Consider the following 27,837-nt stretch of genomic DNA (forward strand, 5'->3'; position numbering starts at 1 on the left):
TGACATCTGGTGGGAGGGCGCCACTACCGAGAAGGCCCTCTGCCTGGTTCCCTGTAACTTGGCTTCTCGCAGTGAGGGAACCGCCAGAAGGCCCTCGGTGCTGGACCTCAGTGTCCGGGTAGAACGATGGGGGTGGAGACGCTCCTTCAGGTATACTGGACTGAGGCCGTTTAGGGCTTTAAAGGCCAGCACCAAAGATTGTGATATATTCTACGGAGTGATTCGCATCCAACATTATTCATTTTTATACCAGCAAAATGCTTGATAGGCCCCAGCACATAATTGTTTCAGGGAATCGTGTAACTGCTCAACACAAACCACATGCATATAGGCTAGGCCTAGGTTGGGGGGAAGCTGTTTCTTTTCCTCTTATCAAGTAGGAATATATAAAGGGTTGTTCAGCTACAATTGAGTGTCTACCTTGAAATCAGGTTTTCAGGCTTGGCTACTCTTCAAATGAAAGGTTCTTAAAAGTAGCATCACTGGACATCATCTTCTAGAACACAAGTTTCCCAAACTTTGGGTCTCCAGCTGTTTTTAGACTACAATTCCCATCACCCCTGACCACTAGTCCTGCTAGCTAGGGATGATGGGAATTATAGCTGAAAAACACCTGGAGACCCAAGTTTGGAAAACCTTGGTCTGGACGGTGCAAATGTTTTTCAGATGGTTGCTTCTGATATATCATTTGTAACAGCTTCATTTTCATACTCTCAAGCCTGCTGCCTAAAACACACTTTGGGAGTAAATCCTGGTGAGCCTAGTAGGATTCCCCCCCCCCCTCCAAACAAATATGCATAGGATGGCACTGCTGGATTCTTTTGTTCAACAAATCTAGAGAATGCTTCAATTCCAGTATGACTGAATGTTAGCAATCAATGCACACAATAAAAATTGGTACTTTCAGAGCACAGGATTTGAGCAAACCATAGATTTGTTACGTGGCACAAAGTATTCTCTGCCTCTAGTCAAAAAACCCCCCATCAGATATGGAATTACAAGGCAAACCCATTTTAAAGCCACCTTTGAACTGTTAAAAGAGAAAACCTCAGGCATCCAGCGAGATTTTTAAATGTCTGCATTTTATACAGCTTGTAAACACTTGGAGAGCTCACAGTAGGCTAGAGCATGTGGAGTGTTATATCTGCATTCGTAAACAGTTATAGTGTGCAGGGCGGGGGAGTTAAGGAAAGCTTCATATACCGAATTTATCACTGCAGGAAGAGCAAAATTTTTACAAAGTCTCAAATAGGGACTCTTTTCAATTTAATGCTCCATAAAACCAGACACATTTCCAAGAGCCAAGAGAGATTAAAAAAACAACAAATTCTTCCCTGACTTCAAAATTGCCAGACATTACCCTCCATTTCTCAAGGGACCAGGTTAATATTAAAAAGGAGAGGTAAATTTTACCCATAGCAAAAGTAAGAAAGATGTGTGCATCGCATGACACCAGGATTGAAAGAAACACATTCTGCTACGATTTACTATCTCAGGAAAGAAGTAGTGAAATCACTGGATTACAGTTCATCAGGGAAGTGCAATCCTATCACTTGTGAACTGGGACAAAGGTGTTTTTTAAATCACATGTGAATTGGATTACCAATGCGGGAGTGCCCATTTTCAACTGTGTGTGTGTGTGTGTGTGTGTGTGTGTGTGTGTGACCGGTTACCGTAAATACATTATCACCAACTTCCCAATCCTGCCAACCTTGCCGTGGTTCAGGTCAGAAGCTCACCCAAGAGTCGTTTTCCATTGCTGATTGTGTTATAGCCACCCCATCAGTCATGTTACCCAAAATAAGACAGCTACTAGTATTTCTCTGATTTCTCAGAATGGCATGTATCTCTTAATTGAAAAAGTTACCAGTCCCATTAATCCACTTAAAATCCCTACTAAGTCACTCAGTGGAATCCAGTCACGACAAGGATTTTGGAACTCCTGTTCAGCACACAAAACAAGGAGTGGCCCTTAAGTTCCCCATTCGACATGCCTTTAATTGCTACATTTGCCACTACCTCTGTGGTTGTTCGTTCCCCTCCATGCAGGTATGGAGAGGCAGAACGGCTTCCGCTCACCTAGTCTGGCTTCCTAACAGATTTGCAAACCATGCATTAGTGGCAGGCCTCCCAAGGATCCAGACATCATTTGTGCGGTTTGTAAACATAACAAGACAATGAACCACATGGGCAGAACTCATTCCAGGTACACAGATTGCTGCAGGAGCTATGGCAACCACACCAATTGAGCCACATGTAAATGGGATTTAAGAGCCTTGGGCCAATGAGGCCTACCCAAGACTTTTGCTCGAATACCAACATATTACAGAACAGAAAGCCCATTCTTTGCGGAAGGGATGTTTAATTACTCCCCAAATTAAATATTGGCAGACACAGAAAAAGCACATCTTCTTTCCCGACATTTACAAGAGGATGTGGCGACAAGAAGAGCCCAACACCACCGCCAATGTTCAAGAGCTTCCATCCCAGCAGGCAATGCTCCCCCAGAGGCTTCTGGCAGTCCACATGTGCCAGCATGGCACGGCAGCACCAATGGTTACAGCCACCTCCAGACTGGCAAAGCTCGGGTTCCCTTCCTCTAGATAGACTGCAGCCCTTTCCCAGAAGGAACAAGATCAACAAGTCAGACTGACTGATAGACGCAGGCAACTGCCTGCTGTGCCTCATGTTCCCTTTTAGCAGAAGGATGGATGCTGACCTGCAACTCAAGAGAAGGCGGCTGCTTGAGGACTCTGTGAATTATGAGAATGGTGCCAGGGCAGGGAGAACGTGCTACCACACACTCCTAGGCCAAACCCAGAACCACAGGCCTTCTGATGTCAGCATTTAAGAGGAAACGTAAGTGTTTCTTATATAAAACAGGGCTAGCCAATGCAGTCCTCTCCAGATGCTGCTTTGACTACAACTCCCATCATCCTTGATCACTGGTCACGGTGGCTGGGGCTGATGGGAGTTCTAGTCCCACAACATCTAGAAGGAACCATCTTGGTTAGGCCCTATATAAAGCATGGCTGGAAAATCTCTAGAATTATGTGGAGCATGTGTGATTGACCTAACTTGCATCTATGCCGTGTGAGTGTCCCCAAGGGCCAAAACAGAACTCCCAAAGGGTTCTGAAGCAACCTGTCAAATGCTGCAGAGGACAGACTCCAGCAGCGTCTTGGTAAGATACCAAGAACATCTGTTCTGCTGCAGCTGGGTGTGGATCTGTTGTTCCAGATCCAAAGGGTTAAGATTGGTCAGTAAGCAGGCTTGACGCAGACAAAAGGCTCCCACCATCAGGGGCGTAAAAACAACACTTGCTTGCTACAGATTTTTCATTTATGAATGAACTCCTGGTGAGGTAGGTGAACATTTCCCCGTTTTGTATGAACAAAAGTTGAAACAGAAAAGGCTCTGTGATTCTGGCAAAGGCTGCATTGCCAAGTGGACCTCCAAGCTAAAATGGAAGCTAAGCCACCTCTCTTCTGAATCTCTCCAGATCCGGGAACAGCTCCACCTCCATCTGCAGCAGAGGCTTCGGGTATCAGCCCTGACTTTGGGCTGCTGAACTCTCTTCCTGCCTCACGTTGCTTTACCAGCTGTTCCCTTCAATGAAACTGGGGGGACACCCACTGCACGTGCAGCACTACAGGAAAGTCAGGGGCTCCTGGGGCATCTGGTCTTACGGGACTGTCTTCTATGCAAATCTGAAGTGGCTCAAAGCCCCCAAGGGTTAAGGATGACATGGAAATCGGTCTGGATCTGCCTCTGTCACCACCTCCAGCAGCAGCAGCAAAGCCCCCATCCCAGTGGACAGCTTCCTTATACAGCACCATAGATGTTTGTGTGCATACACATACATGTTTGTGTGTTTGTATACACACATACAAACACGCACCCTCACACATACATGTCTCAGAAAATTTTTTTAACATTACACATGTCTCTGGCTTTTCCTTCTGACTGCTCTCTCACTGTCCTGCGTGCGGTGCCTTTTCAGGGGAAGATGCTAAGTACATAAACAGCAATGGGATTGTCAGTCAGCTTTGATTTTCAGGTCCCCCACGTACACGCCATGCACCGGGTCTCGCTCTTGCTCGCTTCGCCAGGCAAAGTCTGGCACTGCGGCCCTCTCCCTCTTGGAAGCAGGGAGAGGGGGCATCTCTTTCTGAGAGAGGCTGCCAGGTCAGTTCTGCTCCCCTCCGGACGACTCCTCTTCGGCCTCCTCTAGCCACTGGATAAACTTCTGAAGCTGAGGAAGCAAAGAAGAAGCTGTAACAGAACGTGACAAAATCGGCAAAGGCAACTCCCCAGTGGAACACCAACAGCTTCAGACATTTTCATGACCAACAACTGAGCTCACTTGTATAGGCTGATCCACACGTACACAGAAGTTTGCTCACTTCATCCTTGGTTTACCACACACTGCATGGGGCTTACAGGTACAGAATGAGATGGCAGAATGGCCTGTACCATTTCAGGCTCCAGCAGGGGTGTGTTGGCACATTATTGAATGTTACCCCGCTTAAATAGGCTGGAGCTCAGCAGCAGAGCACCTGTAATGTACGCAGAAGGTCCGTGGTTCATTCCCCCATCCCCAGGTAGGGTTGGCAGTTCCCTCTGCCTGAAACCCTGGAGAGAGACTGCCAAAAGGTGCCATGTGTGCACTTGCTGGTCTCAACAAAAAGTGTCAACACAACTGCCAATAAAGGCTTCCTCTCACCCTGGAGACTCACCCGCTGGTTTTTACGAAGCTGCCTGCCTTTATCCGATGTGTCCCGTTGAGAAAACCAGGAGAGAATCATCTCTTCTGCCAAGATTTCCAGCTGGTAGAAAGTCATCAACACCTGCAACAAGAGCCCTGGGCACTTAAGATGAAGTGGGCAGTTTACTCTGGATCAGGTGCTCCCTTGGGGGCCAAAAGGGCACAACAAACCAATGTCAGGAGCTTGGTTGGTTGGTAGGAGAGGCCCTGGGATGCAAGATGAGGAGGCTGAGGACAGGGAACTGTGCAGAGCAGGCAAGGCCCACACAGCCCTCTTTCAGTTCCTGAGGCTTCGTAGAAATGCCAGCACTTTTAAATAAAAAACCTTCGTCTCCTGAGGCTTGCATGGAAAACAGCTGGTGACAAAAGTCAAACCTGTACAATGCAGCCCCACCACACTGCCAAACCCCAGTTATGTCTGCCTGGCATCTTTATTATATATCTTTAGGCACCAGGCAAAAATGTTCCTTCATCACAGAATAAAATACAAGATAGTTAAAACAAAGACACCAAAACTATTAACACCCACCCCACCCCCCGCCGCCTTCCCACAAACACATTTAAAACGCTGTGGAATATTAATCAGCTGAAGAGGAACGTTTGGCAAAGAGGCACACGCCCTCCAAGGTCCCTGGCAGTCTCAGCAGTGCAGGTGATGCAAGAGACTTGTATGCCTCCAGCAGCTCAGGGGAGAAGAAAGACTTCTGCAATTCAGGAGCCGGAGCAAAATCTCAAAGGTCTCCATTTTCACTTAACACCCCTCCTTCAAACTCAACATTGCTACAGAGGAAAAGTCTGAAAAGGTGGCATCTTTGCCAAAAACAGAAGACTTTGTGTGGACCCCTGTGGTTTGAGTAGCTTAGGCTTCTGAGCCTTTGCAAAAACTTGCTTTCTAAACTGGGATCTGATCCGAGGGTTAGCGTCTTCTCGCTACATAGCAGGCATTTGGAGTTTGTGCGTCTTGGACATTTGCCTTTAACAAGGGGCACACAGCAGTGTGTTCTGCGCCAACTGTGTTGGCTGCACAAACAAGTCCCTTTCAACGATCGGAAAGCAGCTTCTTAATCAACTCCTGCTGACAGGCACATGAACCCTTCCCTTCCTGATAAGGGACAACTCTAAGTGCTGGTGCAGAAAACAAGGCATAATTCAAGCAGACACGTTGGAAAGAACAAGCTCTTTCTCCCTCTCACCCACCCACCCTTCCCATTCGCATAAAAACTCACTTTGGCCATGGACATGCATAGGTTTTCGTGCTCCAGGAAGAACTCCTCGATGGCGTGCAAGGCATCCAAGTGATCTGACGCCCGCTTTATGTAGTTCTTGAAGACTGGAGCCCAGTTCTTCAGCAACTGTTAGGGGGGTAAAGTGGGCAAAAGAAAGACAAAGAGGTGACCACTTAGAGGTATCATATACAGACGTGCCATTACATCAGTCTTTCCCAAACTTGGGTCTCCAGCTGTTGTTGTTTTTTACTACAATTCCCATCATCCCTAGCTAGCAAGACAAGTTTTGAGAAACACTGCAGTACGTTATACAAATATAGGCAACAGAAAGAGTTGGCAACATAACGACAGGATGCTTTATTAGCACCTGTAGCAACATCTGCATGTGATACCAATTAAAACTTGTGCAATTGGAGATGGTGCATTGTCCCTGCTTGGCAGTTCAGGATGGATGAGTGCCTTACAACGCAGCTCCATCACATACACTGCAGCATGGTGGGAATTTATTACAGCTTACAAATAAACAAGAATCGCTTGTACTTGAGGCTTAGCCCTTCTGTTGATTTTGCTCCACAACAACCGGTTACAGGTTGCAGATTTGGGCGAAGCCGAAATAAATTAAACTCCTTTCACATTATCCATTATAACTATGTGCATTGTCTGTGCACCATCAAAGGCCACCCAGAAGTTCTTGGACTACAACTCCCATCAGCCCCAGCCAGAATGGCCAATGGTCAAGGAATATGGGAGCTGGGGAGCCAAAAACTTGCTCTAAATGCAGTCAGCATTCCCACTAATACAGTGGTACCTCGGGTTAAGAACTTAATTCGTTCTGGAGGTCCGCTCTTAACCTGAAACTGTTCTTAATCTGAGGTACCACTTTAGCTAATGGGGCCTCCCACTGCTGCCGTACTGCCACCGTGAGATTTCTGTTCTCATCCTGAAGCAAATTTCTTAACCCGAGGTACTATTTCTGGGTTAGCAGAGTCTGTAACCTGAAGCGTCTATAACCTGAAGCGTCTGTAACCCGAGATACCACTGTAGCTCACATTCTCACAAGGACCAGAGCTGCTTGCTTATTAACAGAGAGCTTGTAAAAAAAACAGGAAATTTCCATTTGTTCTGAAAATTGGGTTGATTTTTTTTAAAGTATCTTGATAATGTAGCAGATTATTATTTATTCCATAAATTAAAATAAAGATGCAAGGGGCAGGGGCTGTATATACTGTGTGTGTGTGTGTGTGTGTGTGTGTGTGGAGTTAATTTTGCGGGCAGCTTGGATGGCATGGAAACTCAGAATTAATTTGCAAGCTTTGTTTACAGTCAAGAGGACGTGAGTGACATCCTGGCAGAGCCCTCCGCATAACAGGAATGAACGGCAAGTTTTGCATGTACCATGAAAAAGGCATTAAAAAAAAAAGAATTTATTTACTCGCGTTTCACCTTTTGTAAACACCCAAGGCAACACACAAGGAGTAAAACAAAACCAGTTAAATATGGAAAACATTTAGCTGAAAGAAAAAACCCCCTGCAATATTCATTATGAAAAGCACTGGATTGGATCCAGCAGGGTCTGTCTATTGACGGAAGGCTCTCTAATCCAGCAGAGGCTTCTGTCCGTGGGACAGGGAAGAAGGTAGTTTCTGCCCAGTTTCCCCTCCCTCTTGCAGCCACCCACACACCTTCCCCAGATTAGCTCCAGAGGACTGGAGAAAAGGGAGGGTGGTGCAGGAGGAGAGGAGAGCCTTCAATGGAAGGGACAAGATTCCAACCCAAAGCAATGTATCAGCCTAAAACACTGGTCTTCACCTGGTGGGCTGTGACCTGATCCAAGGCGACTCTCAACAGGAGCATTGCCACCATGCAAACATATGGTGAAAGGTTAAGAAATGAGTCCCTGTTGCATTAAAAGTGGGTTCTGGGTCTGGAAAGGGTAGAGGTGCCTGGTTTAGAGAAATCAACACGGGGTGGGGGAGAATGGAGAAGGGATTCCAATCAAAAGAACTCTTCCAGTTCTTTTGCCTGGCTGCAATATGCCCTTCAGTTGTGTTAATGCCTGGATGGAGAGAGATGCCTCTATAGAAAACACCGATTTTTGCATGGATGACCTATAGCCCACTACACAAAGAGCCACATCCATTGCCCTACCTGAAACGTGCAGGTGGCTCCAGGAAGGTTGACCATGAGCAATATAGCCCTCAGGATGAAAAACAAACAAGCAAGCCCACTAAGAACACGGAACCATAGAATTGTAGAGTTGGAAGGGACCCCAGGGGTCATCTAGTCCAACCCCCTGCAATGCAGGAATCTCAGCTAAAACTTCCATGACAGGTGGCCTTGGTGGATCAGGCCAATGGCCCATCTAGTCCAGCCTCCTGTTCTCACACACACAGGCCAACCAGATGTCTGCGGAAAACCCCTGAGCAGGATGTGAGAACAGCAGCCCTCTCCCCTCCTGTGGTTTCCAGCAACTGGTACTCAGCAGCATTGCTGCTTTCAAAAATGTGGAGGCAGAGCGCAGCCATTATGGCTAGTAGCCACCGAAAGCCCCCTCCTCCATGAATTCGTCCAATCCTCTTTTTAAAAGGTTTCCCACTTCTGGTGCTGACAATTCTGAGCAAGAGTGCACCAGGCAGTTTCCTGTGACACAACAGCAGGAGTGGAAGAAAGGAGCAATTAAGTTGGGCTCCAGTGGAGCCCCCCATGTATCCTCTGGGGGAGGCTAGTTGTCGAATGCACCCCTCGCTTAAGAAGCCTTCCTGAAGCTCCGTTTGCGCTCGCCCGAGACAAGTCAGGGCACTGCAAGGATTATCAGCACAGACTGCCAGGAACAGGAGAAAGGATGAAAGACAGGAAGCCCTTTGCATTCCTGGCCAATCCTCTCCTGCACCATTTAATTAGCACTCTGGAAGCAGCAAGACAGCCCCACTAAGTGTAGCACTTCGGCCAGAGCCTGTTAACAGCTATTTTATACTTACAGGAAAGAGGAGTTACGAAAGAAAACTATTAAAGCATTTAAGAGGCAGCGGCACCATGACAGAGGAAAGGGGAGGGCGAAGCAAGAACGAAAAGATGCAGCTACGTTAGGGATTTTGACTTGTTGGGTTTTCTTATGCTTGCTTTGTTGGCTTTTAATATATGTTGCGTGAATTGATCCTATTTACACTTTCGTATGCTGCCCTTTTGGTGAAGGGTGCATAAGAAGTACTTTTTTAAAAAGAAAAGAAAAGAAAGAAAAGATAGATAATAAGCTTTCCAGACCACAGATGAGCAGGAAATTGCAAACACAGTGAGCACTTTCTCTGTAGATAATGCTTTTACAGTTCACAAAATCCAACACAGGAAACAATGGCCCAGGGAGCATCTAGCAGTATCTCATCGGAGGCATCGGAGAGACCTGTGTCTCTGGAACAGCAAATACTGCCCTTTCTCCAAACAGAGGGGAGTTCCTGAAGAAGTAAAGACAGACACTGCATCCAGTGAGAGAGCAGGGAAACTCACAGGGACTACCAGCATGCAGTAATGTTGAGGGTCCTTTTCCGCATTTAGCTGCTGCAGTGGGAACTCCAGAACCACTTTACTGAGCACCTCCATCACCTCTTTCAGGCCAATATTATAGGCATATCTGAATGGGGAAGAGAGAGATAGCAAGGTATTATGGGACATGGATGGGGAACTCATCAATCTCCCCTATCTGATCTGCTACCCACTATCAATATGCACAGCTTAAAGAAAATGCACAATGCTTTCAACAACACTCTGTAATTGCTAGTGTAGAATTGCACGGTGGGTTGGCTCAAATGAGTAAGGAAGACTATCCAAAATAAATGAAGTAATTTGAAAGAGTTTCCTGCTGTGATCCTTTGTCAGACATTTTTTAAACAATGGCGGAAGTCTGACCATGTGGTTTTCATTTACAACTAAGTAGGGTGGATTTTTTGTTCTTTGTTTGTTTACACTTTTTCATTCCAACCAGACCTGGCACCTCTGCATATTTTACATGATTCCTTTTTTTACTTACAAGATAACATCTTTGAAATATTGCCATATAGGCTTTTTCTCACAGCCAGCACTCATGGTAGTTTTTGAAGTTAAAGCTGCACACTGGAAAAAATTGTATTTTCTTCTCCTCCCCTCTTCTCAGGGCTGCTCCTTTTTGCCTTTGCCTATCCCTGCCTTCCCCTCACAAAAACAAATTAGCAGGCAAAAATGAAATTCCCATGACTGGAGGGTGGAAGCAAGGTCAAAGAGCTACTGGAGAGACTTGAATAACTTACTTTCATCAGGAGAAAATGAAATGCCTCGTGTTTGGTAGGCAGACTATAAGCACTTCTCCCATAACTCACTTATCTTTGGTAGAGGCACTTATCTAGTTTAGAGATTCACTTTACGGCTATCATGCTTATATTAAGATTTTGTGTTAACATAGCTGTCATTTGAAAAAAACATTCTATTCACTACTTTGTTTTTAACAATCTTGATCTGCTCTGTACTACTGCATGTTCAGCCACAGTCCCCAGTGTCCAGACGCAGCCCTAAAAATTTAAGAGTGCCAGCAAAGCCTATGACCAGAACTTTACTGCCACAAAAATAATCTTATATAAATAGCATGCTGAGAAAAGTAACATGCCAATTTGACAAGAAGTTTACAGATTTTGTTCTCAGTTGATTTATTACTACTACTACGCCTACTATTAGCAGTAAAGAAACTCATACTGTAACTCACACTACAAGTGTTAATAATCATAGAATCCAGTCCAACCCCTGAAATGAAATAATCTTTCACCCATTGTGGGGCTTGAACCCATAACCCTAAAAGTCTCTTGCTCTACCCACTGAGCTATCGCAGAGGCATCTGGGAGTTGGGCCCTGCAGCTCAGAAGTAGAGCCCATGCGCTTGTTCACAGAAGACCCCAGAGGAGAACATGAAGATGTGTCAGATTCTTTGCTTCAGTGGTTCTCAAACAGCGGGCAGCTCTTGAACATCGATGTTAGAGGAGCCTGGACCAGGTCAATGATCCACCTGCTCCAGCATCCATCTCTGCATCCTTCCTGCAGTTCCCAGCAGCTGGTGCTCAAAGGCATCCTGCCTCTGACCGTGGAGGCAGAGCATAGCCTTATCCTCCATGGGTGTAAAGTTACAGAGTGGGAAAGGATCCTGTAGCAGACAAACCTAGAGCAGGGAAACTAGCCCCAGGCAGCGTGGTCAATGGTCAGGGATGACCGGAAAGAGAGTCCAACAACATATGGAGCACCAAAACCAGGCCTAGAGAAGTTTCCTAACTTAGAGGTTTAGCACTGCAGCCACCCAAAATGTCTCTGCTATCGTGGAAGAGGTGGAGAGACAGGGAACATACAGACACGCCTGGTCAGAGCATCCTCTTCCTCCTCCTGCTCACTTCCATGACTGGCTTTAGAAATAAGCCTGAGATGCAAGAGGAACAGAACAGGGAATTGACCTGAATTCTGCTTTATCTCCTGCTGTTCAAAAATCAAATTGACACAAAACAGAGCTTTGTACATCTAACTGTGGGCCTCACACGTGCAATTGTGGCTCTGCATAATTGTCTTGTCTCTGAACTGAGGGACTGAGAAGACCACCCTCAAACAACAACCTCCTGCAAGTTCAAAACGTATTTTTTTTGGTTGGGTGACACTGTCATACTTGAGAGAGTTGATCTCCAGAACCAGGTTGTCACAGGATATGTTTTCCTCTTCGCCCCTCTGCAGGGTACCCAGCACCTCATTCTGGAAAACTGCAGCCAAGGAAACAGCAGATTGTTAGATCAGAAGCAACAAACACCAGCACTCCCTGCGAAAGAGCCAATAGCAGGAGGCATCAGTTCCCAAATCTGCAAAGTCCAGTGGCCAAGCTTGGATTCTCTTTATTGCACAAGTGGTTTTCTACACAGTACACAACAGGGAAGAGGATGCACGCAGAGCTAACTCCTTACCTTGAAAGCCAAATGGCTCTTACCTTTGATATCATCCAACAGAGGAGAAGCTGTCCGGCTGTCTGCTCCTTCAGACCCCAGACTCATATCACTTTCTGACTCACTTTCTTCTTCTGCATTTAAAATGGGACCTATTGAAGATGGAAAGAAAAAGTGACCGGCTGCGGAAGTTACCCCCAAAATCAATTTGGCCAAGCACCCCTTCGTCATTTCTATGCCCCAGCCCAGAGGATGATATTCCACCTGCTGGGTGTTTATGCAAAGCTACGAAGCCACTCAAGAATGGCTTTTTAAAGGGCAGGGTTCGCCTAACCAGCCCCTTGAGCACAAACCCTGAGCAAGGACTTATACTTGCACAACAAGGTTTCGCCCTCCCTCGCCTCCCTCCACACCCCTGAAATTGGTTCTGGGGGCATCCGGAGAACCTCGGGAACAGCGCATGTAGGGAGGGGGGGGATCATTCCATCTGGCAAGCTGAAATGCTTGTGGAGATGAACAATTGGAAGAACGCAGTGCTGAACCCCACCCTTGCTCAGTCTACCAAGAACTATGTACTGCAAGATGCTCTCAGCTGATCTTTGGACACCACAGCAAGTATTAGGAAAGGAAACTGTCACCCGGGAGTGCAGGATCCTGCCTATGGAAGACATCGGCCTCCCAAGTAGGAGGAGGAGGAAGAGGAAGAAGAAGAGGAAGAGGAGGAGGAGTTTGGATTTGATATCCCGCCTTTCACTCCTTTTAAGGAGTCTCAAAGCGGCTAACATTCTCCTTTCCCTTCCTCCCCCACAACAAACACTCTGTGAGGTGAGTGGGGCTGAGAGACTTCAGAGAAGTGTGACTGGCCCAAGGTCACCCAGCAGCTGGATGTGGAGGAGCGGGGAAGCGAACCCAGTTCCCCAGATTACAAGACTACTGCTCTTAACCACTACACCACACTGGCTCTCATGTTCCTAGGAGGCCTTCTCGGTGGCTGCCCCTAGCCTTTGGAACTCCCTCCCTAGAGAAGCTAGATTGGCTTCCTCCTTGTTGTTCTTCCACCAGCAGGTGAATAAATAAAATAGTAAGAATAAGAATCCTGTATCTGGCTGCTGGCTGTGCCATATGGAGGAAGCCTGAACACGGAACAAGTCAATCATTTGCAAGGCTAAGGGAAGTTGCTGCCTCTTCTGCCTTCTTGCCCAGCTCCTGATCATTCCAAAGGCATCTGTATGGGACAAGCAGCAGGTGGGCAGGGCCCACAATCAACAGCCCTCTCTTCTGTGGCTGTGACATTCCACCAACAGGCGCCTGTTCAAACCCACTTTGCCCCAGTGCCATTTGTTCTTACCCCAAAGACTCTGCCTTTGCTCCACTTGGTCTACGTCATTCTCATCATCTGCTTTCCAGAGATAGCCTCTCCCCTCTGAGCCAACGTCCGCTATATTGTAGCCTAGAGTAGGGGAAAAGGAAGCAATGTTGGCTTGATTTCAACCACTTCTCAAGAATCAGGCTGGGTTAAGAAAAGGAGGCGGCCAGCATGACCACACACCCCCAATAGATGTGGCCCAAACAGTGCGTGATGACCTGTAGATCAAGGCTGGCAGCCTGTGTTCAATATTGAAAACGGTACTGTACATGTTTAGCATGGTATTTCCCCGTCTCTTCCCTGGACAGTCATCTTTCTTTTCAAATCGTTCTCTAAAACACAGCGTCAGATTATTTCCATGTTATCAAAAACGAAACAACCAACAACGCGGAGTTAACAGTGGGCTCTCCCTTTTAAGAAGGTTCAAGCTATTGCTTCTTTATATAGCTCACAGTTAAACCTATGGAACTTAGCCCACAGGAGGCAGTGATGGTTATCAACTTGGGTGGATTTAAAAGATTAGGCGCATTCATGAAAGATAAGGCTATCTGTGGCTACTAGCCATGATGGCTACACTCTGCCTCCATGGCCAGAGGCAGTAACGCTTCTGAATACCAGTTGCTGGAAGCCACAGGAGGGGAGATCAGTGCTTGGATCTCTTGTGTTTGGGTCCTGCTTGGTCCAGCAGTTTCTTCTTACGTTCTCCAGCAGTTAAGCCCCAATTGCAATTTTCAAGATGCAGAAATTAAGGCTGGCAAAACCATGGCTGAGCTTGGATTTGAACCTAAGATCAGCTTAATATGCTGAACGCTGCACCACCTAACAGGAGGAGCTGACGTCTCTGTCCTCTCCTGTATCTCCTCCCTACTGCTCCCCTAGGGACAGGTCCCTCAGCCACTTGCTTAACCACCAGTACTTGCACATTATCTAATTTTCCAAATTGAACAAGCACAAGGCTCTGTAAAAGCCACCATGAATACAAGACATGGGGGGGGTAGGGGACCCCACACTTTGTTTGCCAGCAATTCCAGACAGAATTGCTCACACACCTTTTAGCTTCACGTTGCTCTCTTCTTTGTTCACACCCGAATCATCACTGAACTGGTCGTCATCCTCCTCCTCTTCATCCGTGGGATGCAAAGAGATGACGGTGCCTTCTTTGAGGACCATGTCAGGTCCCACCACCACCTGGAAATGAAGCAATGTTTCCATCTATGCCAGGAATACCTGGTGCTTTGACTCCTCCGGGAGGAAAAAGCACCTGCAAACCCCAGTCCCAGAATTACAGAGCGTTCATGCAGGCAGATGGTCCAAGGAACAAATCCAAGCGCCTGCGGAAAGGTCAGTGGTCAAAGCCGCCAGCAATTCTCATCTTGGCCATCACACTCCTGCTTTAAAGCAAAGCTAACAGCTGCTCAAAATGCCTTGCGATCTTTACGTCGCAAGGACTCCCACAAAGCAGGTCATCATTATCCCCATTTCACAGGTTGGCAACAGAGGCTGGGTCAGTGACTAGCCTAGGGCATTCATCAAGCTGCCCAGAGTGACTGGGGCAACCTAGTCAGATGGGTAGAGTACAAATAATAAATTATTATTATTATTATTATTATTATTATTATTATTATTATTATTAAAAAAACAAGTCTTCAGCCAGATTGTTAATTCTGAAAGGGGTGTCTTGGGGACAAAGGGCCAGAAATCTGTCCACTGACATATCACATAAGAAACCTAGTCCAAGGGCAGAGCAGCAGCTCCTCGAACTCACCTGGGAAGTGAGAACGCAGCGAGGATTCAAGGTTACCCCCTTCTTCACTTCGGCCTCGTCGCACACTATAGACTGTTGGACTCGTACATGGTCCCCTACACGGACGCCGTTCCACAGGAACGCCCTGTCCAAAATGACCTCATCCCCTGCCAATCACAGACAAAAGGAAGTGAAACAGAACTGTCATCTTACACTACACAGTTACCCATCATGCAGCAGAAACACTCGATGCTGCTAGCTAACCCTACAGACACTCCATGCAAGAACCTGGGATTGCCAATATATACCGACTCATCCTAGCCCTCCCTTTACCTGCTTCTCCCTTGTCACAGCTCCCCCAATTTCCTACCTTTCCTGCTCATCCACCCTTCTCTTGCAGATGGTAAGATGTGCCACCTTCCATGTTCTGAGCAGAACCTAGCATGCTGTGACAGCTCTGAGCCTGCCCCCAGTGTTGGGATGCTGGCGCTCAAAGACAAGAGGTAGCAGCAGGTCTTTTATGTAGGGCAAATGCAAGGAGCAAAAGAAGAAAGACTCAAGCATAACCCAATGGGTCAACCCCATGAAGTCTGAGCCTGAACCAGCCCAGGCCCTGCGATGCACTCCAACCCAGCTGTGGCAGCTTGCAATCCAGAACAGATTGTCAAAGCCTATGCTACACTGTCTGAGTAGCAGAACCAATTCCCTGAGACAGAGATGGATAATTCTGCCCCTTCCGATGTAACTTTACCTCCCCCATTTGTCTCTTGGTGGCTATTTATCATTTCTTCTATCAGAACTCCTGCTCCTTCAACCACAAAACGGTGCGGACTTCTCCACCAACCCATGCACCCTCACTTAGAGAAGAACTTGCCTATTTTGCAGTTGGGGCCAATAACGCTGTTGGTTATGGAGCATTTCCTGCCAACGGATGTTCCCTGCCCGATGAGGACGTTCTCTTCTAAGACGCTGCCATGACCCAGGCTCACCCCCGCCCCCCGGTAGATGTTGTGCCGCGAATGTGTGCAACTCTGCGTCTTGTTGTCGGTGAAGTTCATCTCCGGAGTCAACGGGTAAACCCAGCGCTGCAGGACGTCAAAGGACACGGACTCGTACATCAACAAGTTGGACACAGGGGCGCCATACTCTTCGGATGTCACATGCATATGGATCTGGTTGCCCAGGACCTGGAGAAGGGAGAATCACAGAATTGTAGAGTTGAAAGGGGCACCCAAAGGTCATCTAATCCAACCTGCTGCAATGCAGGAATCTCAACTAAAGCGTCCAGGAGAGAGGCACTGTTCAGAGATGCTATTCAAAAAGCCAAAACAGCAAGGACAGGCCATGGTCCCCAATTCCCAAGCAAAGCAGCTGACAGTTTGACTCCTTTCCGTGAGGAAGCTGGAATCTGACTCGGATTTTGGATTCTCGACTTCAGCTGCTTGCTGGATTTCTACCCTTCCGGGGGTTTCATTGCACACAGCTATGGCACCCCTGCAAAGCTACTTTCATAGGTCACTCAGTAATTAGGCTACATACCAAGCTGAGCATAAGACAACACATACGTTAAAAAGAGATAAAGAAAAGGTCAGAGATTGACCTGTGAGCCCTGGAAAACCTGCTCCCTGCCTTGCAGGCCTTTTCCACTTAGCCTTCGGAGGGCCCTAACTGATCCAGCTACAAAGCTAAGGCTGCCAAACAGACTCCTGAGCTGGGCTGTTGTTGGGGAGTTTTTGTTGGAGGATGTGGTTACTGTTGGCTTTTTTTGTATCTTTATTTTAGATTTTGTTGTGATTCATATGGAAACATTTCAGTTTGGTTTTGTATTTTTAAATGCTTTATGTGTTGTTTAGAACTACTTTTGCTATGTCCATATATATTTTTCTCATGTTGTTAAGCCACCTTCAGCGTGGTGGCATATGAAAAGATGGCATATAAATAAAATTATGTATGTATAAATATATGTATGTATATATTTATGTCTGAATAGGCTTGTGCAAAGAAAAACATTTTAAGTGGCTGCCGAAAAGAATACAGTGAAGGTGTGTTCCTGATGTCAAAATGCAGTGGATGTGCCTCAGCAACCAGCCTGGGACAACCATCTGCCACATTCAGCCAAAACATTGCTCAAATATGACACTAAAGATTGAGGCCCCCAGCTCCCTGTACTTCCTCCACCCACAAACCCCTTCATCAGTCCTTGACGTTAGCACTGTGCAGCCTCTGGCTCTTCAACCTCTCAGAGCAGCCTCCCATCATACAAACTTACTTCTTCGTTCACTAGAAGCCCACGCACCAAGTCATCCCGAGTTTGATAATCAAAGTTATCCGTGAATAACTCTGCCACCTGCGAGAAGAGAAGAAGCGCGACATAAGGGTAAACAAGCCAGAACAGGAAGCCACAGTTTAGAGAAAAGGCAAGTAAGAGGGGGCATGGCAAAAGTCATATAAAATCATGCATTGTGTGGAAAGAGCAGAGAGAAATATTTTTCTCACTCTCCAATAATACTCAGGGCCATGCAATGACGGATGGAAGATTCAGTTTGTTTCACTGCAAAGCAGTCGTTCCTCTAGGCTGAAGAAATCCTTCTGCATAAACTATTTCCCTAAACAGCAAACACCAGCCAGCCCTCAGCGTCCAGCTAACACATTTTGCCTTAACGTTGCTAAACACAAAACAACACTCGAGATGGAGGCCTCTCCAGCGGCAACACTGAGTCTGCTTCTGACACCCACCTGTGGAGAGCAGATGCTGATGTGGCAGTCCAACAAATCATGTCGTATTTGTACTTCTTCAACGTTGCCCTGGAACAGGCTCTAAAAAGGTAAGGACACAGCAAAGGCCTAGTGAGCCTCGCACAACAAATTTGATACCAACATCTCTCCGTGCTAACCTACAGAATCGACAGCAAGAATCTGGCAGGAGGAGTGTCTTGAATGGACCACGTGTGTATGGTGTCACATGAGCCAAGCCCAACAACCAGCTCAGACTAAACCACCTGCAGCAGAAACATTTAGTGCCTGCAGAAACAGTACACAGAATTGAAATCAGGAGCAAACTCCAATACGTTTTCAGCATTTAATACTTTAATCAATGGATGTTTGAATGTTAATGGCATAACCGTTACCTGCTTTTCTTCTAAGTTTCCTGGTAAAGAATGCTAACATTTCTTTTAAAATCAGTGGTTTTCTGCTTGTGAATGGCCTGTGTGTTTTTCACAACACTACACAGGGAATCTAGAGAGCTCTGCAACACTCCCCTGCGACCCCACTGGTAGGGTGAAATGAGATGCAGAACAATAAGCTTCCCAGTGTTTCCAGATAGTATCACAAGTTAGGTGGAGGTGCTCACAAAGGAAAACACATCCTCTATATGAACATATGAAATTGCTTCACACCAAGAGAGCCCAGTTTTCTCTGCTCCAAGAGCCAGCAGCTCTGAAGGTTTCAGGCAGAGGTGTCTTTTCAAATTTTATCAGAACCCAAGACCCTTTGACTTGAAACACCACTGACTCAGGCTAGGACAAGTCCCACCAAAGCTGGGGACGAACCTATTTTCCCCGGTTGTATGCGCTTGCCTAGGATTTGAACTGAAAGTGAGGATCATGCACCTAGTTTAAGACTTTCCCCACTTTTAAGGCAGCGTGTGGGGTTCCTTCACAGAAGGAAGTGTAGAACTGAAACTAGGGTGCAGCAAGTTGCCCTTTGCTACAGGGGGAGATGCTCAACTTCCTCACTCATGTCCCCACAATGAGCTCAGGAAGAAGAAGAAGAGTTTGGATTTGATATCCGGCTTTATCACTACCCGAAGGAGTCTCAAAGCGGCTAACATTCTTCTTTCCCTTCCTCCCCCACAACAAACACTCTGTGAGGTGAGTGGGGCTGAGAGACTTCAAAGAAGTGTGGCTGGCCCAAGGTCACCCAGCAGCTGCATGTGGAGGAGCGGGGACGCGAACCCGGTTCACAAGATTACGAATCTACCGCTCTTAACCACTGCACCACACTGGCTCTCAAGAGGCTGCACTATTGAATGTCACTTGCATATCTGCCCACACTTGTGCATAAAACATGAAGCTGCCCCAAGGTGTTAGAGGGAGTGCCAGAAACGAGTGGAACGAAAATGGCATCAATTCACAAGCATCCACAGCATTCAATTAATAATAATAATATTAATCATCATCATCATCATCTAAACTTCCCCTTCTCTTATCTCACTCTTCTGTCCTCTCCATCCCCCCTTCTTTCTCCCATTATCTGAACGCAACAGCACTCTACCCAACCGTGATTCCCAACCGTCTGAACTGGTAATCCAAGACACACGGCCTCAGACCATTGAGGCAGAGCCTCATTGTTCCTTTGAGAGGGAGAACCCAAAGGCTCTGTGGGTTGCAGCCTGGCGCAAGGTTCCCTACTCCTGTTTCAGGCATGCATACAACATTTTCTTATTCAACCATCAACCAACCCTGCAAGGTAAGACGGGAGGTGCACTGCACTGTCTGTGCTCAAAAGCAAGCCCGAGCCCGGGTCTTGGAAGGGAACCAGTGATGGATTATCAGGAGAAGAACATAACTGGATGAGGAATTCAATGTCATATTATTAGGTTTGTTCCATCACTGCAAGCATTTCTCTCCTCTCCTCCCCCATATGAATCCCTAACACCTCAAAGCTAGTTGGGAAGGGAGACCCCTGTTGCACCAACAGGACTCGCTGCGCTGGCTCCCACTCGCGCAACTGTTTAGTCCAATCTGATCCTCAGGTTCCTGACAGTTGCTCCCCTATTAACACACCGTAGGGAACCGGAAGCGTTTCAGCCCTTGAGTTCTCTGGTAGTGCAGCACTTGCTTTGTTGCGCTGTCCATGGCAAGGATGACGTCATCCTCTTGGCACCTGGAACGGTGACCTGGTGTGGATTCCTTGAAAATCATTGTCATCACAGACACGTTCTTCTGCAGCTTCCGCCGTAGCCTGTAAAGAGGTGGTCAGGGTGTGGTGAAGGAAGAGAGATTTTAATTTAAGTGACACACACCAGGAGAAAACAGTCAGAGACTCAAGAAAGGCTGCTTCATCTTCCTCCCAGATACCCACCGGTGCTCCTGCAAAGCTGTGGAAATGTTAATATTGGACACCACATCTCCAGAGACAAGGATGAAGTCAGAGCGAACGAGTGACTTGGCATCAACATCCCTCAGCACATCACCAAGTGAGCGGTAGAGGTCTGAAGTCACAAACCGTACAGTATTTGGAGAGGCTGGACGGCACCACTTAGATTTCCTGGCAAAGAAGGCAGATAGAATGGAATTAAAGGGGACATATGCACACTGTGTACAGCAGATGACGACTCCATGATGTTTTTTTCTGGCATTAGAGGAAACAAAAACCATATTACAAATCAAACGGCTTGAAATGTCTTGAGGGAGCAACAAGGAAATAACCCTAACACCCCCTCCCCCATTGGTTTTAATGAAAATAAGCGTTTCTTTCTTGCCACTTTTGGTTTTGTTTTTTGTAAAGATGCCTTGAGCAGCATGTGGCAAGAGAAGGCATCTAATAAATTTAATTAATAATAAAAATGCGGAGGATCGGGCTAAAAGATTTCTCCATGCGTGGGGGAGATTTCAAAAAAACACAGAATACTAAAATGCTACTAGTCATTCTAAGAATTCAGAATAAGGAGTGATATAAATCCAAAGACATACATACTTAAAAACCCCCAAAACCAGCATTATGAACCGAAATCACCAAATGAGTCTACCTGAGCAGAGCAGAAAGCTACAAGACTGCTTAGCCCATATTTATTATTCTTTATTAGCACTGCTATAAATTTGGAGATCAGGAACTATTCCAGATTATCTTGGAAAACAGAGATATTGACTTGTGTATGAAGTATAAAAGAAACCGTCTACAGGAAACCTCTCATATGTGGGTGTCACCTAACAAAAGAAAGCTGGAAAGAATGAGTTGATTTTTAGGTATCTTTGATATCTTAACTATTCTGTCACCCTACTGTTTGTATAAAGAGTGTGTACTACAGACTTTGAGGAAAGCAGGGGCTGGTTTAAAATCCCGTTTTCTCTCTTGCTAACATTCCCTCTCCCCCCAACATCTCTCTCTGCCTCAGTTCCACCACTTAGCACACTCATACATGGTGCCCAATTCCTAGCAAAGCACAGCATCATCTTGTAGCATATCTGCCCTTGGATGCCACAAACCTATATGCCACTTGAAGCATGAGGTTATGGGGGCTGACCACCTCTGGCCTACAAAAGCCATCAGCAGGAATAGCTGACCTGAGATAAAGCTAAGGAGGACCAAAAGCAACAAAAATGTGTCTGCTCTTACAGTAAATGTTCCTTGATCTCTGCTGACTTCCAGCAGCAGAAGACGAAGGTTTCCTCCACTCCAGTTGCAGTTAGGAATTCCAGGGTGTAGTCTATCATGGCTACATTTGCCAATGGAATCAGAGCCTACAGGATAAAGAAAAGTCAGCGTCTCCACAAAAAAAGTTATAATACATTATATTCTATAATTCTGCTAGCAGGAACACACCCTAACGTCTTTTTCAATGTGTGATTGTATTCAATGAAACAGTTTGTGTGGTGTTGTTTTTAAATAGCAGCCATGCGGGGGAATAGGATCAGGACCACAGCAAGGAGGGTTAAGCCCTGCCCTCCCCAGCACACCTGACAAAAATCAGCCCCCAAGCTGCTACTGGTGCTAAAAGTGTCTTCTCCCCAATGGCAAACTTCAAGGGGTGATATTCATCTGGACAGGGATGTCCAGTACAGGGACACTCCCTGCATGGTCCCAATCCACAGCCACTAGGTTTTTAAAAAAACCAACCAGACGTATTGAATGCAATCATGCATTTAGAATAATGTGTAATTTGACCTTGAAATTAACAACCCCATACCCTGGGTTTATAGAATTAATGCTCCTGAAACTTGTTAGAATAAGTTTTTGATCCTCTTTAACAGCACTGCCGAGTTTGAAAGTTTTATGTTCTTCGGGGACTTAGTCCTGCACGCCATTCCATCTTCCTTCTAGCATTAGCCAATTAAAATTTTAAATTGTGTATGGTACCAAATCTCACAAGTGGCCTTCTGAAGATATTAAAATGACAAGCTAAGTTAACAATGAGTTGCAGCTTTTATCAATAGGCCATCTTAATATTTCCATGCCTTAGTCCAGCAATACAACAGAGCCAGCATGACATCCAAATGAGCACATCTTCCATCTCATGTAAAAGGAAGGTGACACGCATCACAGCATAGCAACAGCTATACTGAACCAGGCACTGGGGTACAGCTTCACCCATGGCCTCTAATTTTCCATTCTTTTTCAGTCTCGGCTCCACTAATTTAACCCTCCTTAGTTGGTTGGTCTATCAAAGAAATTAAGGCAGCAATCCTATGCACATTTTCCTAGAAGTAAGCCCCAATTAACACAATGGGACAATCAACACAAGTACGCGTGCCTAGGATGGCTCTGTAAGGCTGCAAATCTAGGCACATTTACTAGGCACATTCCCACGTAACTTGGTGGGAATTGGACCCAAGCAGAAATGCAAAGGATTGCATCACAAAGTATGCTCTCCTGCTTTAAAGTTCCACAAGCTTTTATCACTGCACGCAGCCTCCATTTAACCTGACTCTTCAACAAAACATACTAACGGCCAATAATACACGGCCTGGTATGAATTCCTGCTGTGTCATGCTCTCCTATCTCCTATTGCTGATGCAGCAGCCAGCAAATCACATCCTTTTATCTCCCGTTCTGTCCTCAACCAGTCTCCCAAAATAAGTGGCAAGATGATGATTGTATTTATATGCTGCCCATCTAACTTGGGTTGCTCCAGCCACTCTTGGTAGCTCCCAATAGAATATTAAAAACACAATAAAACATCAAAGGTTAAAAACATTGCATGTCCAGTTGCCAAAGGCATCATTTATTTATATACTGCCATTTATCTACTACAGTATCAGGGTGGTATACAAAGATAAAATGGGAAAGAGCCGTGCAAAACAATGATTAAAACAACTGGCCACTCAAAAAACAAAAAACCTTCAAGTTGCTACATAGGCCTGTTGGGAAAGTCTTCAAAAGTGAGGGTGCCTGCTGAATTTCTGCTGGAAAAGTGTTCCAAGGTATGGGACCACTGACACTAAATGTCTGACTTCTGTTTGAGGCCAGTAAGGCCTCTGTAGCAGTGGGTACAATGAACAGCATTCCTCCAGATTATCCCAGTGAACAAGCTGGGATATAAGGACTTGGGCGATCCTTATGGTACCCTGGACCCAAGTTGTTCATCGGACAACACTAAAGCTACACATCCTCCCAGGCTGCGACAACCTCAAATTTTAGGTAGTAAAAGTACTCTTCTTACAAGACTGGCTGGCTAATTCAATGCAGGGAAGGAATGCAGTTTTGTGTGGTGGTTTAGCCTCTTTAGCCTCCAGCAAAGCCACAACTCCCTCAAAGCGACACATTACGACAGCAGCTTCCACGTCAGCAAGGTAAAAAGCAAAGCAGCCTCCAAAATACTTGCTGGAGTTCCTTTTTCACTAACCACGGTCCAGGTATGTGTTTTATTTTTCCTCACCGTAAAACCTGTTTGAATCATTTCTGTGTATAAACCAATTAACAAGTCAACCTTCGAAAAAACAAAAAACCCACAAGTCAGCCTTCTCACACATTCCCTGCCTCATGGCTTCATTCCACAGAGTCTAGACAGGCGAACCAACAGAACTTTTGCTAGAAACCTCTGCCTGTAATTTCGTTTCAGCCCAAATTCAGTCTTTCATTCACAGGAAGTACAGGAAACAAGATAGCACAGCCATACTTCGGCTGTTATAATCCCTGCTCCCTCCTATTTCCCTTTCCCCCTGGCTGTTACCTTGTGGTGGGAGGGTTCTTGACATATGGCCACATCCTCAAATTTCAGGGAATAAAAGTGCTCTCTTATCACAGTGATCAGCCATCTTTCCTTTCTTACACAATGGCACACATTGTTTCCAGGCACACATAACAACAGTAGCTTCAACAGCCGGAACGTTAATCATCATTCAGGCTGCTGGTGCAGATTGTTTCCTTATTAACCACAGCATGGATTTGTAGTTTATTTTTCTTCACTGTAAACTAGTGACTGATGGGAAGTTCCTACATTAAAGTTTTAAGACCTAAGGGGACCTACATGTCTGAGGTGTACACAAGTGCCTATACATAAGGTGTCTGGCTTGCGCATTTTGCCGAAAGCCAGCTAACTCAATGAACCATACAGCTTCCAGGAAAACTTCAAAGTGCTAATTGTTAAAACCCTTAATCGTCTGGACTCAATAACTTTTAGAAATGCATCTGCCCACACACTCTCCCTTTAAATCAAAGATTGCTGGGCGGGGGGAAATCCTTCTCCTGCTTCTCAAGTTAAGACAGGTGACTATATTTAACTGGGCCTTCTCAGTCGTGGCACCCTTCTGTTCGTTCCTGCTCATAGCCTACAAGTTCATCTATGAGAGTTTCTTCAGAGCAATGCTATTGTCTCCATCAGCCCTTGCAAAAAAATTTGTTCAGTTCCCTTCCCCCCATCGTGCCACAAAAACCTGGCAGCAACTTGAGTCTAATCAATTCACTCCAGCTTGCTGCATATGGTATTCTTCACTTAAAGTTTCTTGTTGGAAATGAGTCCCAAGTTCTCTTTGTGTGTTCTTTAACATGCACTCTGCTGAAACTGTTTTAGCAAACTGTTGCATGTGTTCATTCCAAAACAAGCATGCAATCAAGTAAATGCTGCACATAACTCCTCAGATGACTGCAGGTGCCTCAAAACTGGATAATATTTTTATCAGCCACCAGTAGCAATCACTGTGGACTCCTCTTGCAAGAAAACATGATGAACTCTCCAGCCTACCAAGGAATCTGCTCAAGATCTTTTCTTGAACTATGACAGGGCTCAGCTGCTATTTTCACAATAATAGGTCTCTTTTTAATAAGTTTTGCCAGCTGTAAACTGAAAAACTATCCAGCAAAGCCTGCTTAACAACCAGCAATGACACAGATTACAAGGGCTTCCTAAATACTGGATCCCCCCCCCCCCTTTTAAAGGCAAGATCAAAGGATGACACATCTTCCACAACAACTGGTAATTTCAGTGGAAGGCATGCTGTTGTTCATGGATCATATGAATTATCCCAGAGAAGTTACCTTCTCCATCAACTGACAACACCTAGAAAGGCTTAAGTCTTAGTACTAACCCTTCTATTGCACTGAATATAAGGGATCATGACTTTCCTTACTTTAAAAGATGCAAGCTAATGTTCTGACAGGTGGAAAGATGACTTAATCTGGCTCACTTTCAGAAAAAAGAACATCTTTCCAGCCCTCAGAAACTATCCCTAAAACTTCCCAATACAGAGATTTTTCCTTGGCATTTGTGTGTACACAAAATGCTTGCAGTGTTGGGTGCATGGCTCAGAGGCTGGAGGTGAACATCTTAAATATGTCCCTACAATGAGATTCTTGGAACTATCAGTTAAGAAAGGAGTGCCCTATGAATGCAGTCTAAAGATACAATGGAAGTCATCTCTCCAAGAATGGAAGACACAAAGGGTGGAATTCAACATAGCACTAAAGAAAATGTTGTGTCACTTCTAGGATTTCTCCTTACACAATAAAACATTCTCCCTCTCTTCTCCCCATACACCCCCTAAATCTTTTATGAAGTTCCCCCAACCTTCTGCAGCACATTTGGGGACAATGGGGTGTGTGCATGGGGGCAGGGGGCAAGGAGAAAACAAAAGGTCCATTGCACAAGGGGCTCATTCGGCTTGTGCGATTGTTTAGTTGAAGGTCAGCCATTCTTTTTTATAAGAAAAGAAATAATTTCTGCTGCTTTAACAGCAAACTGTCATGCAACAGGAGAGATGAAGCTTTTCCCAAAGATGAGCAAAGATCAGTGTTGGGAGGAAGGGGGATGAATTTCAACCACTGAATGACAGCACAATCCAAACTGTGACCAACCACAGGGAAGCTCTATTGAATCCAATGGGGCTTACTCATCGGGTACACATAGGAAGCTGCCTTATACCAAGTCAGACTATTGGTCCATCTAGCTCAGTATTGTCTGCAGTGACTGGTGGTGGATCTCTAGGGTTTCAGAAAGGGAACATCTCCAAACCCTACCTGGAGATGCCACCGGGGATCAGACCTGGAACCTTCTGCTTGCAAGGCCGACACTTTAACTCCCTGGGCTGTGGCTCCTCCCCAAAATGAGCCAGACAACTGGGGTCCACCCAGCTCAATACTGCCTACACTGGCCAGCAGCAGCTCTCCGGGATTTCAGTCAGGAGTCTCTCTCAACTCAGCTGGAGATGACACTGAAGACTGAATCAGGCCAACGCAGACACGAGCTGCAGTCCTTCTACAAACATCAGAGGATGCTGCCTTAGGCTGAGCCAGACCTCAAGGCACTGCAATCATCTGCAAGGGATTCCCACACAGCAGGGTTGATGTTGCCATCCTTCATGTAACGTTTGCAGACACCTTTGTAACACAGAGCTGAGTCGGCTTCAGGGACCAAGGCTGCTGGCAGACCAATTCTGCGTTACGAAGATGTCTAGATTTGTGACATGAAGGCTGGCAACATCAACCCGGCTGTGTGGGAATCCCTTGCAAATGGTCACAGTGCCTGGAGACAGGGTATGCATCCACAGCAGTGACCAGTGGAGAAACGAGAGGAGGAGCGCAGAGAGAATAAATGCCACCGTACACCTGCAGCAGTACAACCGGAGGACGCCTTCATCCACCCCAGCTGCAACCAAACATGTCTCTCCCGCTTCGGTCTCTACAGCCGCCGCGGCCGCTGCAACCTTCCTGAGACAGATGCCAGCAGTGCTTTCCCAACCTCCCTGGCTGCTGGCTAGAAGTGCCGGCAGCTGTAGTCCAGAGATCTCCTTCCTTGGAGGTTTTAATGTGGAGGTCGCGGGGGGGGGGGCATCTGCCAGGGATCCTTTAGCCAGGATCCGTGCCTTGCAAGGGGTTGGAGTAGATGACCCTCGGGGTCCCTTCCAACTCTACGGCTCTAAAACAGCTGGGCACCCAAGGCTGGTCCACTCAGCTCAGAATTATCAGCGCTGACCAGCTAGCGGGTCTCTCCCAGACCTGCCCGGAGATGCCTCTGAGGGTCGAACCTGGGACACGCCCCCCCCCACCGACCCTCAGGCAAGGCAGAAGCTCCGGGCGCCTCCGTGAGGGAGGCAAGGCCACGCCGCCACCCCTGGCCGCCTCACCCGGGGCCGGTCCTTGGAGACGGGGCAGAAGCGGCGGTTGAAGCTGTCGGCGACCAGCACGGCCTGCAGAGGCGGCGGCGGCTCTTCTTGAGGCTCAGCTCCCCGGGAGCCCCCGGACCCGGCTCCACGCTTCCCTGAGGAGGAGCCGCCGACGCGGGCAGCCATCACGCCTCGCTCTCACTCGCTGTCGCTCGCGGCCTCCGTCGGCCCGCCTCTTCCGCTTCCGGAAAGAGCGGGGAAAGGGGTAGGTGGACGGTGCATCAGAATGGACAAAAGACGGAGAGCAAAGACCAGCGCGAGGGGGGGGGGGGGAGGCGAGGAGTGAGGGACCCGCGCGGCGCATGCGCACGCTCGACTTCGTGTGGCCGGCGCGTGGCTCCGGCGCCTGTTTTTTCTTTAGCGGCTTGTTTTATGCACAGAAGTTGGGAAGCGATCCTGCACCCAAATAAAATGGTTGCTGAGTTCAGAGTACAATAATAAAAGTTATAATTTTAATTCACAATTTTTATTATTATTACA

At 46.6% G+C, this 27,837-nt stretch overlaps 1 protein-coding gene across 1 annotated transcript; it reads right to left on the minus strand.

Moving 5' to 3' along the window:
- Positions 1–1,061: 1,061 nt before the first annotated feature.
- EIF2B5 (eukaryotic translation initiation factor 2B subunit epsilon) lies at positions 1,062–27,610 on the minus strand. Its single transcript, XM_083504132.1, has 16 exons — positions 27,319–27,610; positions 21,377–21,501; positions 20,123–20,308; positions 19,825–20,002; positions 17,774–17,854; positions 17,307–17,384; positions 15,912–16,224; positions 15,059–15,204; positions 14,343–14,481; positions 13,276–13,377; positions 11,972–12,079; positions 11,660–11,750; positions 9,496–9,619; positions 5,995–6,120; positions 4,740–4,850; positions 1,062–4,255 (listed from the first exon to the last, which is right to left on the minus strand). The coding sequence occupies exons 1-16, from the start codon at positions 27,481–27,483 to the stop codon at positions 4,190–4,192; spliced, it is 2,139 nt and encodes a 712-aa protein (XP_083360258.1). The 5' UTR covers positions 27,484–27,610; the 3' UTR covers positions 1,062–4,189.
- Positions 27,611–27,837: the final 227 nt, after the last annotated feature.

This window comes from Podarcis liolepis (assembly GCF_965112155.1).
Source record: "Podarcis liolepis genome assembly, chromosome: 5".
Classification (NCBI taxonomy): Eukaryota; Metazoa; Chordata; class Lepidosauria; order Squamata; family Lacertidae; genus Podarcis; species Podarcis liolepis.

What these genes read in the sequence shown, in the direction of transcription:
- EIF2B5 (XM_083504132.1), bottom strand. Translation starts at nt 27,483, where the DNA reads ATGGCTGCCCGCGTCGGCGGCTCCTCCTCAGGGAAGCGTGGAGCCGGG. An exon ending in GAGATCAAGGAACATTTACT is followed by an intron (nt 20,309 to 21,376) that starts GTAAGAGCAGAC and finishes CTTCTTTGCCAG; the next exon opens with GAAATCTAAGTGGTGCCGTC. An exon ending in TGGCCCCAACTGCAAAATAG is followed by an intron (nt 15,205 to 15,911) that starts GCAAGTTCTTCT and finishes TGTGATTGGCAG; the next exon opens with GGGATGAGGTCATTTTGGAC.